General features: G+C 40.3%; 1 protein-coding gene across 1 annotated transcript; it reads left to right on the plus strand.

Moving 5' to 3' along the window:
* The first annotated feature begins 1,317 nt into the window (after positions 1 to 1,317).
* On the plus strand, positions 1,318 to 8,581 carry slc44a1a (solute carrier family 44 member 1a). Its single transcript, XM_029499454.1, has 16 exons — positions 1,318 to 1,553; positions 1,701 to 1,787; positions 2,515 to 2,657; positions 3,543 to 3,679; positions 3,862 to 3,955; positions 4,167 to 4,336; positions 4,813 to 4,902; positions 5,049 to 5,191; positions 5,327 to 5,513; positions 6,345 to 6,513; positions 6,624 to 6,780; positions 6,928 to 7,011; positions 7,109 to 7,246; positions 7,351 to 7,587; positions 7,784 to 7,858; positions 8,063 to 8,581. Exons 1-16 carry the CDS (start codon positions 1,530 to 1,532, stop codon positions 8,084 to 8,086), a joined length of 1,959 nt encoding a protein of 652 aa, XP_029355314.1. The 5' UTR covers positions 1,318 to 1,529; the 3' UTR covers positions 8,087 to 8,581.
* The last annotated feature ends 3,629 nt before the right edge of the window (positions 8,582 to 12,210 follow it).

The following is a 12,210-nucleotide window of genomic DNA, read 5'->3' on the forward strand; positions in this document are numbered from 1 at the left end:
TGAGATCACCACAGGTAAATATTTACCTCCCCTTTCAGTCTTCCATGTAATCCAGTGGAAACATTTATAGTGCAGTAAGAGCTGGATGAGAATAAGAGACAAGTGACCTCTACCACAGGAAACTGTTAAGACATTCCAACCCACTCAGGAAGTACAGAGGTCAAGAAACCTTCACTAAGAGGAGCAGAAGCCTCTGAAAAACAACAGACGGGGGTGATATCTCCTTAAAAAGATGTTATACAGTTATACACCTGGAACCAGAAAAAAAAAAAAGAAAAGGTAACGCACAATGAGCTCAGGAAAACAGTATCTCATAAGGGGCCATCATCGAAGGTGGAAATAAGTTCATCACAAGTACAAAAGTTGCAGCGTATAAACAGATTGAAATAGCCACCCTTTGCTCGATGCCAAACACAACTTGCAGGGTGACTGAAGAGAGCATGCTTTAAATGGAGAGGCTGCTTCTGAGCACATTCAATGATGGCCCAGCACTGACCCGAGAGTGAGGGCACGTCAGCCTGAGGTGGTAATATCTTAAAACAACCTGCTGGGGGCGACAAAATCCCAAACATGACTGTAGCTGGCTGGCCTTTCGGATTCGGTTTACATTTTTCACATGCGTCTCTGACAGCCATTTTAATGGGTTCAAATGAGATGTCACACATTTCACACATTGTGGAGCAGGAGAAGGAAAAACAAGCAACTGATCCTGCTGACACAAACTCATATTTACTCACCTGCGGCTCAGACGAGAGTTAAATCTGTAGTCAGCTCAGCGTTCATAGTCTTTTTTTTAAATTTAATCTTCTGTTCTCAGGACATGAGCCTTTCAGCATCTATGAATTACATTCAAACAAACTCTCCGCAGCTCACAGTGACAGCTTCACTCCAGCAAACGGCGCCAAATTCAACACGTGTGACAAATGAACTGATGGCTGTGGTGCCTTTCTAAAGCCCCCACACTGCTAAAGTCATTACTCATATTTCTAATACTACAGTCGACTTGGTTTGATTTTCACGTTTACATCTTCAAGTGTGTGTGTGTGTGTGTGTGTGTGTGTGTGTGTGTGTGTGTGTGTGTGTGTATCAAAGATATTTTCATTTTGCCTTTAAAGCAGCATTCTTTCTCCCAGGTGTATTTGGTGAACACGACACAGGTAGGTTGCTCCGATGACCTTGAAGTAGAGAGACTATAATGACATTTTGTTGTTACTTGGCTGGTGTTGCTGCTCGACACATGCTTCTTCAGGGAAGTCAGTGTTTTTCCCCGGATCGCCTCTGAAGGCAGCATAAGACATCTGACTCCTTCCGCGTTTACCTGAGTGTTTTTATCAATGGGCGTCCACCACCGGAACAAACCGAGCAGAAACCGAGCAGACAGAAGCGTCTGTTTGTGTGCCTGCACCAGCCAAATGAGGAATTAAAGAAGATAAGGGGGGAAATGAAGAAGAGGACATGACCTGACAAAAACTTTGAGCGAAGAGGAAAAAGCATTTAAAGTTTCGCCTCGTCGTTGGTCGTGATTCGCAATGGGCTGTTGTAGCAGCAAGGAGGTGAGTGTTTTTTCAAGAAGTTTCCTCAGGCCGTGAACGTCACTCACTCGTCCAGCCCCCCACAACAAAAGCTCGGTTTTAGTTCGGTCAGCTGCAGAGCCACACGGTCCGGACTGACCCCGCCGTCTCTTATTTATGCCTTGGCAGAGTAAACGGGACTGGAAACCGCTGGAGGAGCGCAGCTGCACGGACATCCCATGGCTCATCATATTCATCCTGTTTTGTGTAGGAATGGTGAGTCCAATCCATCAGCACCGACCTCGGTTCGGTTCGGTAGAGTTGTGAGAGTTATGAGACTTTGTGGTTTCCCTCCGAGTCAGTGAAGTTTGCATCGCGTTACACGAAACGCAGCACAACACAGACCGAGACACAAACCATCAAACTGTTTCCTGTTTCAGGAAAATGGAAAATGAATTATTTCACTTCAATTTAGCATCAATTGCGGAAGTGGAAGGGGATTCAGCTGTGTGAATTTGAATTAGCCATTGCCTGAAGTTATACAGTCATTTTATAAACTTTCCTGGGACTTTTCTCAATTACTGTTCTATCTCTTTCAATAAGACACCTCTAGGATTTGCTGCAGGGTTAGCTGTTTATTGTGAGATTGAGATTTGTGCTCATTGTACTTCATGGTGTGTGCTGGGTTTGGCTTGTGTTGTCTTGCTAATAGCACACCAGAATACAACCTCTTCAGGATTAATTGCAGAATTATGCATCATGACAGTGTGCTCACAGAGGCATGATTCATCACACAGCTGTTGGACAAAAAATACATTAGATTAACTTGCTCTTGGTGCACTCTGGATAAATTAAAAATCAGCTTTTGAGTCTAGATTTTGTCAACACAGCTAGTAAAACGATTAAAGATGAGAGGATAGAGCAACGTGCTTACTAATGTGTCGAATCGTAATATTTCCTTCAGACACCTCACATTATTTATTCTGATCTGTGTCATCTGCAGGCATGTATTTGTGGCTACCCAATTGCCACAGGAGCTGCCTCCAGGCTTATCTCGGGATATGACAGCTACGGCAACACCTGTGGTCAGAAAAACGACAAGATTGAAGGAGTGCCCCTCAGCGGCCGGGACATGACAGAAAACAAGTTAGTTGGATTTTTCCACAAAAGACTTAATATAATGTATCAAAACCCTTCAAGCACCATGTTTTAATCGGCCCTCTTCTCCTGCGTAGACTGACGACAGTCACTTGTATTTCTGTACATTAAAGTAGATTTAGTAAGAGCTCTTCTACCCCTTGTACCCGAGGAACAGCAGAAGCCATTCAACCTTTCTGCAACAAACAAGCAGTTGCTGCATTTGTAAACACTTAGAAGTTTACTTCTTGTTCTGGTTTACATGGTTGATGAGAATGACATGTCCAGACTATGACCTATTCAAATGTCTTGACCTGAAAATTAGCATAATGAGATGTTATCAGTCAGAAGATTAATGTCGCCAACACGGCGACACACACCGACCCACCAGTGTACTCTATTCTGCCGCTTAAATTCTTCATAAATCTGAATGCCCTGCAGAGTTTAGGAGCACATTTATCTCTTTTTTTTAATATATATATATATATATATATTATCTTTTGGCTAAAGTGATATATTTATCATTGGAAGAGAAGTGTTACAAATTCTACTTGTCATAATTTATATGAGCAGTCATTGATAACATTCCCAGTTTTGTGCCAAAGATTACCATCAACATGCAGCCTGCGAGCCCAGTTTTACTGAAACAATGGGTCATGTTTTATTGATGGGCTGATTGCCCATGGAGGCTTTGAATAAAAGGCGTTTTGGCCACAAAGAAGGATCTGTGTGACAGGGCAGCAAATGTCAACATCTCTCATTTTCTCCTAGAGACAGAACAGCCCCAACTGACAGTGACAGCAAAATAGTCTGACATTTGGACAAACAACTTTCATATTGAACACTTGATAAACCTAAACTTGAAACTCACAATTTTTTTTTTTTTTTTTCCAGATACGTCTTCTTTCTGGACCCCTGCAAACTTGATATCATCAACAGGAAGATCGACTCCATTGCCCTCTGTGTCTCCAAATGCCCGGCTACAGAACTGCAGACATACAGTGAAATAAAAAAGTTTGCACAAAATAATGGTGAGAAAAGAAAAAGAGCTAGCTCCATGTAGTTACAATAAATACTGGTCATAAATTGGTTATAAATACAAGACACAACTTGAATCTGTCCATCCATCCATCAATCTTCAATCGTTTGTCCGAAGTCAGGTCGCGGAACTTGAATGTAAGCTATTCTAACTTCTGGTTTTCTTGATTTATAGGGTCTCATCTCTGTTCCTATGATATTTATCCAACAAAATACACAAGCAGTTCAGAGAGATTCAACAAATGTCCCAAACTTCCTGTTTCACCAAGGTAAACAAAAATATCTTTTTAAGTTTTTAATAAAATCTCAACTCAACATCATCAATAACAAAGCTACTTCTCCAGTGATATTCAATATTCTTGAAGGATTATACTGTTGAAAAATATACAGAATACAGGTGGCTAGATTGCTGTGGTCCAATGAATTATAGTTCTTTAGAAAAAAAATGGCCCTTGTTTATGATCTTTTTGCCCTTTGCAGTAAGGCTATCCCGCTGTTGCACCGCTGTGTCCCCGTGGATATCAGCTGCTATGCTGAGTTTGCCCAAGGATTCATCACATTTGTTAGTGACAACACTGTACTACGCCGGGTCATTGCGGGGGTTATGGCAAGCAAGGAGATCATCATGGGCCTTTGTGTCTTGGCTTTAGGTGTGTGGATGTGTTTGTTTTTTTTTCTGCTGCTCCCACAGCACTGCTCTAATTACTCGCTAGGATTCTGTAAGAAAGGAAATATCTGAAGAGGAGCTATTTTTACCAAAACAAAAACAGGAAATATCTGTTTGGTCATGCCATTGTACACACTGAAGTTTAGCCCACAGGCATCATTTTGAACTCCTCTTATAGGCACTGAAAAAGAGACAAAACTGATCCTATGTCAGATTTAGACGACTCTCCACCAAAACATCCTCTAATGAGTTGCTTTTGTCAGTCCCAGCTCACTCTGCGGCTCAGATTATTTAGATATACTAGCTATATCATTGTGTTTTATTCATGTTTGAGATAAAACGTATTTTTAGCAGACCTTTACAATGAACAGTTACTGTTAAATCAGCACTTTTCACCAGCAAGATGCAACTATTTACACATTAGGATTGTTTAACTGCTGTGTTTTTCCTCTCATGTAGTTCTGTCCCTGATCATGATGGTTGTCATTCGTTACATCTCCAAAGTGCTCGTATGGATTCTCACAATTCTAGTTATCGTCGGCTCCATAGGTAAAAGCATTTGTCTGTAAGGCTTTAAAGACTTGTAGCAATGAAATTCATCTTGGCTTTTTTTGAATATTGTGAGGTCTTATTCAGGTACTCGTAGTGACACCATGTGAATACAAAGCAACAGGATCTGCTGTGATCTTTCGTAGGCGGTACAGGCGTCCTCTGGTGGCTGTATGCTGATTACAGGCGTGCCCTTGAAAATAACACTACGTCAGCATTCGGAAAAGAAGTGGCTGCAGACAATGTCAAGGCCCTACTTGTGTATGCAATTGGCGCTACAATTTTCACGGTATGTCCCAACTACACATGTACAGTGTGTTTATCTTTTTTTGGGACTACCAGAAATGTCAGATAGGCTCTCACTCTACGCCTCCACCGAATGATTTTATTATAATACTAGAAATCTCTTGGTACGAACTTTTAGGTAGTTCTCCTGCTAGTGATGTTCTTCCTGAGGAAGCGGGTTGCCCTCACCATCTCCCTGTTCCATGTGGCCGGGAAAGTGTTTATCCATCTTCCCTTGCTGGTCCTGCAGCCATTCTGGACCTTCATCTGTCTCATGCTCTTCTGGGTCTACTGGATCGGTGTGCTTCTCTTCCTTGGGACTGCAGGTGAGATAAGAGAAGGGTTCCAGCACTGGCTCATGTGCATATTAATGTCAGATTCAAAACTGCATTTCCCACTAAGAGTGCTTTTTTTTTTTTTTTTTTTTTTTGGGTGCATATTTAGTGAAAAGTAGTTTTCAATTTGAGTGGATTACAGCCAAGGTTTTAGCAACGGATGTGTCTGTCATTCAATTTCCCAATCGAATAGAATATTAAATTTGTCCTTTCTGACATTTGTCCTGGTTTTGTGGTATGACTAAACTCCCACATCTGGAATCTTGTGGCAGTCTTGAAATGTGGGAGGATGGAAGTCAAAGAACCACTTCTCTTGGCATCTCCCACTTCTCTTTTTTTTTTTTTTTTTTTCTTATACAGCTGAATCTTAATTTAGGCCAAAGCAGTTTTAAAAACACTGACACAAGTAAAGTAAAAACTGTTATCTTCATCTATTATATGTATAGAAATATTAGATAAAATGTATGTTCTGAAATGAATCTGTTTTGAAGCATTATCATAGATGAAGTCATGAAATATGTTGTGAATGTGAATCTCAGATTGTTTCTACACTGTTAATGCTGTGGATAGTGTTTTGTTTTATTCTTTTGAATTGAGTTGTTGGTTGGGAAAAGGCAAGAGATTGGAGTCAGTGGTAGAGCTAAGATTTGAGGAACAGCAGTGAGCTGAGTGGTTTGATGAAGATGTGTATGAATTACATGTAAAAGTCTGTCGATCACAATTTTCTTTTAACTAGTCTTCAGATAGATTTCTTCAAAAAATGAGGAAGAACAGAAGTACGTACATTAGACACTCAAACCCACGCTTGCATTTTCCTCCCAGGAGCACCAGTAAAGAACAACTCTACAGGTGTGGTTGAATATCAGATGCAAGGGCCCCTTCAGTACTTGGTGTGGTATCACGCTGTGGGTCTCATCTGGATCAGTGAGTTCATTCTTGCCTTCCAGCAGATGACCATCGCTGGAGCTGTGGTCACCTATTATTTCACAAGGTATTTGCATTTTAGTGCATGTCAGATTTAATGTCGTATTAATCAGATAATTCAGTTTTTAGTTGATATCATTTCACTGAGGTAACCTCCCTTTACCCACCAAACTTCAGGAATAAATCCCAGATGCCAGCAACTCCCATCCTGTCCTCGATGGCACGTACCATCCGCTACCATCTGGGTACTTTGGCCAAAGGCTCCTTCATCATCACACTTGTTAAGATCCCTCGTCTCATCTTAACATACATTCACAGCCAGCTCAAAGGAAAGGTGAGCTCTGAAATCATGATCCTAAACTACACTTACATCAAGCCAGTCGGTGGCCGTTTATGTTTTTTTTTTTCCCTTTTTGTACCGTATATGCTGCAACATATGGTGTTGTTGACAGCACCTGAAAATATCTCCTATCTCATGTAGGAAAACGCCTGTGCTCGCTGCATGCTGAAAGCTTGTGTGTGCTGTTTGTGGTGTTTGGAAAAGTGTCTAGCCTACTTGAATCAAGTAAGTAATCTCAGACTGGTGGAACAAGAAAATACAGGCAGCATTTACAAGTAGATAAGTGGCCCTAAATGTAATTTGTTGATGTGCATAATTTCAGAATGCGTACACGGCGACAGCAATCAACAGCACCAATTTCTGCACGTCAGCTCGTGATGCCTTTGTTATTCTAGTAGAGAACGCCCTCCGAGTGGCTGCCATAAACACCGTGGGCGACTTTGTCCTCTTTTTGGGAAAGGTACTTCTGCGCTGTCCATTGAAACAACATATTTCATGCTATACTCTCCACCAAACCAAACAGCCTTCAGTGTTTTCTAACCAGCACTGAATCTGCGATCTCAGGTGCTCATAGTGTCATGTACAGCTTTTGCTGGCGTCTTGGCTCTGAACTACCAGAGGGACTACACCGTGTGGGTGCTGCCTCTCCTCATCGTCTGTCTGTTTGCCTTCCTGGTGGCCCACTGCTTCCTTTCTGTATTTGAGAATGTGGTTGACGTCCTCTTCCTCTGCTTTGCTGTGGACACTAAGTATAATGATGGCAGCCCTGGACGGAAGTACTACATGGACAAGGCCTTAATGGTGAGAGGAAAACATTACACATGTCGATGTAACCATGATTGAAATCATATATAAATATTTGGAAACTTATTAAACATCAGCCATTTTTCTTAAGCTCTTTTAAATTTTTTGTTCGTTTGTATTTTTGACATTATAAACAAGAGAAAGTCAACAACTTCTCTGAAACTCTGACCCCCCCCACCCCCACCCCACCCAGGAATTTGTCGAGAACAGCAAGAACCTGGATCGGTACAAGGCAGACAGTGGAGATGGACGGGAGATGAAGTCCATGGTGAGTTGGACAGCCTTTTGTAGTGTCATCAGTTAAGCCGTTTCAGTCCGGTAAGAAAAAAATAAAGAACAAAGTTGTGAAATGCTGCAAAAAATAGTTTGGTTCACATCTGTTATCACATTCATGGGAATGACCGTCAGATAACCACAAAGTCAGTCAATACTTCTCCTTTTTTTTTTTTTTTTCCTCTTCTTGTTCTTCCAGGCCCGTGCAGGGACTTTAGCTTGACCGACTGTCAGAAATATTTCAGACAACACTAAAAGTACTCAAGCTTTCTCCAGAATTTACCAGCAAATACTCCATGGATGTCTGTAAGATAACTACTAATTCCCTTTTCTACAGAAGATCCACACAGCTTCAGTAAAAAATACATTGAAATTTATAGTTTATTTTTGAAGGGGGATTGCCCGATAAAGTTTGATACAAATACTTTAAGCTAATAATAATTAGTAAAAACTAATCTGGGTTAGTGTTTTATTTCCTTTTTTTTGTATACCCAAGTATTCCCTTTTTATTGAGTTTTCCATTTAACATAATGTAAAAGATTTAATGATGTTTGACATATTTGTTTGCTTGTTGTTTTTTTTTCTTTTAATAGTGTTGGATGTAGTTAGTTTGGCTCACTGAATATCTGGAAATGAATAACTGTGTTTTTAAAAGGCTTTTCAAGTTGTTTATTACTCATTACATTTTATACTTAAATAAAACAGATTATGATCTTGATATTAGTCCTCAGTGTGTTTCTTCCCCAACCACACTGTACTGTAGATCAGAATTTCAACTTTCACATGTGACGTCAGCCTCTTGCTTACAGTCCACTTTGAAGTGACGATGAAATGCTTATTGACCTATTGCACATACATGTTACATCACAACCTTACATTAGCAAAACTGATTAAAGAACAAACGTGTTTAAATTTGTTTTACCTTTTTGAATGTTGCCCTGGGTCATTTTACTGCTATGAGATGAATAACAGTTCCTCTATTTAACCTATTAAATCTATTAACTCAATTGGAAAGACTGCTGGACATAAAGCGCTGGTATTGTGAGAAAGATTGCACCTTTTTGAAAATACTCAGCTGTAGGGTCTGACTTCAAGCACCTGGGGGCAGCACATGGCATAAAATGGATGAGAAATCCACTGTGTCGTCACCGTATTTGTCAGGCCCTTCACAAATAATGAAAACAAAATTACATTACAATGTCTCACCAGGACTGACTGGTTCAGGGTTTTCTAAATCCATTAATGGAAAATAAAGCACGTTAACATTTTTGGTTTCTCATCAGTTTTGTTTTTTTGTTTTTTTTTTTGACATCATTCCATATTTCATGCCTCGATTTAGTAAAAACCTAAATCAAAGTGTATACTGTGCACAGAGCCACAAAACACTGAAAAAATCATATGAACAAACCTTCACAGGGATTAATCTATTGGATAGTTGAAGAAAATTAAGTTTTAAAAAGCAAATATCTTTCCCATTGACGTTGACTTTATCGATTACATACAAACATACAAACACTGTGTCCATATAGACAGTATTGTCATTATTCAGACAATTTTATACTGCAGGAGGTAACTGTGCAGTATGTGAGGATATTTGGATCTTGGCCCTGTGTGTGTGCGTGTTTATCGTTCCATGTTGTAGCTTTACAATGCCGTGGTATCTGTCATGAGTGTAGAACACCCACCAGCTCAGAACAGTCTTTCTTCCATGACAGTCCTCGTGTTGAGTTTTCTTGTCAGGTGACCAACACATGAAATCTGTGTATGGTCTCGAGCAAAGTTTTTCTTTTTCTTTCTCTTTGTATTTGAGGCTCAGTTCAGACAACAACTTGATGAACTGCTCCATTGTTCTACAACTACACAAAAACCACAATGACCTGGAGGTACACTGATGTCACAAAGTTACTTCAGGATCCCGAGATACCAAAGTCAGATCCCATGACAAGTATTTCAGGATGCTGACTCGGCTCTCTCAGCATCCCGAGATAACTTAAGTCGGAATCCCGAGACATCTGGCCTCTTTTTCTTCATGTGCCATTTTATATTTATTTAGTCTCATGTCCCTTTTGGGTTGCCGTTGTACTTAACACATTCTGATGAAAGTATAATATGTAGAGTACAGCTTTCTCCCACAAATATGAAATTCAGTGCTAAATTATACAAGTTACCTTGTACAATGACAATGTTTATGATCATCTTAGTCATCTTAGAAATAGAGTGACTTGCCATAAATCTGTTCTCCAATGAGTGACTCCTCAATCTACTAATGTACAGATTACTGCTTCTACCCCTCCTGTTTCTTTCCAATCCCCTGTTGGCTCGGAACGAATCAAGCCACTAAGCAGTTAGAGGTTATTGATGGGAAACCTCTCTGTGTGCTGCTGTCTGCCGCCATAAAACTCTGACATGGCGAGCAAAGCGGACAGGCTCAAACATCCTTGAATTAATGGTTAGAGTTAATTAACCAAACCCATCACTTTTTACTTCTTGTAAAGGAAGATCCTGTTTTGATGCATACGAACATGCAATAGGTTTTATTTTGTAAAGTCAGCACATTATTTACAGAAGCTGGAGAAGGTTGTAGCCATCCTTCATGCGGCTCAAGTGGTCATTGAGGAGGTTCTCTGGATTGTTAAGAATTGTTTAGTGATCACTGGAGAGGCTGTACAAATGGTTTAATGGGGTTTTAGTCGTAAAAATGTTCTAGTGGCCCTTTATGGTAGTTCCTCATAGGATGCGGTGGTCAGTAAGGGGGGGGGGGGGCGTTCTAGGGGACTTTGAGGAGTGTGAAGGACTCTTTTGATCAGTGGGGATATACATAAATCTGGAAGATTTAGATGTCAGTGAGGAGGTTGAAGAGATACTTTCAAAGGATCAAAGACTTTTAGGGGGTTTCATGTTTTTAATCTAATGTTTGTAGTGGATCTTCAGGAGGTTTTGGTGATCATTCAGCAGTTCGCAGATGTATTTCGGAGGTTGTAGTGGTCCTGTGTAAGGTCATCTGTGAGGTTAAACAGGAGCTTTGCCGTGTTGTTATCTTTTACATCACCACGCTGAATGAGGCTATCATCTTTGGAGGAACACTGTTTATCACCTCATTACGATCTCACTCTATGAATCTTTGATGATGAACATATCTATCATAACATTACTGACTTTTTTTTTTTTTTTAAATAAGGCTAATGAAATCATGTTTCTTTGATTTATACTGGCCATATTTTGGAGTCTGGGTGAGTTTCAGTAATGTATTTCTTATTTACAACACAAAGTGTTGGAAATAAATTTTTTTATTTATTGGAGCTTCTATAATTTGTAGTCTTATAGCCCTATTTGATTTAACAGCACATTCCAATGTGCATAGCAATTTATTTGGAAAATGCATTGTATCCATCATCTTACTGTGTGCTCAGCATAGGTTGTGTATTAAATAATAATTTGCTACTTCACAGAAGCTCTCTTCAACTACTAAAGAGTTTACAACCATGAAACGTGTCCTGGCTTACCACTATAGGCATACAGATGTCTATTGCTCATGCTGACTCAAGCACAGTAACATGAGCCCAATGTGTGTGTGTCAAAGAGTGCATTGATCAAAAGTGACTTAACCATTAAGGTGAGCCATACTGCCTCCTCAGCAGCTTGCCCTGAAGACTCAGCTCAGACCTTTTCAATAAAGTCTGCATTTTGTTCACAAGCAAGACTTGAACAACAAGAACAAGCCCACAATGCTGCTGTAGACACGCTGCGAACAGAGAGTGAATAGTTTACAAACCCCAGAGAAATGACATGGATTAAAATCATCATTATTGAGTAAGAAGAAACTATCAATCTGTATATTACATCTAACAGCACATATAGCAGGCATTTACACCTCTCACTGCGACAATGCCACTAGAGTGTGGAAGTGATAAAAGAACCTGCGTCACAGAACATTGCTTATCCAAGAAACTGGATTTCCGAACACGAAGAGTGCTTCCTGCAATTTGAGGCTTTTTCCCATCAGTGCTCAGTCATTCTGTCTCCCCGCACACTGGCAGATCACTTTTTACCGTTGGATTGTCTCCAACAACAAGCTCCACTGTGTGTGGAAATTAGCCAATGAGATGGTATCTTTCTACAGTTCTTTCATGGTCAGCACAGACTGGCCAAGGATTTGATATTTACCCAGGGACTTCCCTATCTAGAGCAGCTGACAGGTCCTTTTGCCAACACATACATACACACAAATTCACGCATTGTTTGAGTTCCTGCAGTCTGCTTACACTGGACTGTATGTAAGACAGATTAAAAAAAACACAACTGTAATTCTCACCTTGAAAAAACACGGAAACAGACTTTATACAGGTC

This window comes from Echeneis naucrates, chromosome 1 (genome assembly GCF_900963305.1).
Source record: "Echeneis naucrates chromosome 1, fEcheNa1.1, whole genome shotgun sequence".
Taxonomy (NCBI): Eukaryota; Metazoa; Chordata; class Actinopteri; order Carangiformes; family Echeneidae; genus Echeneis; species Echeneis naucrates.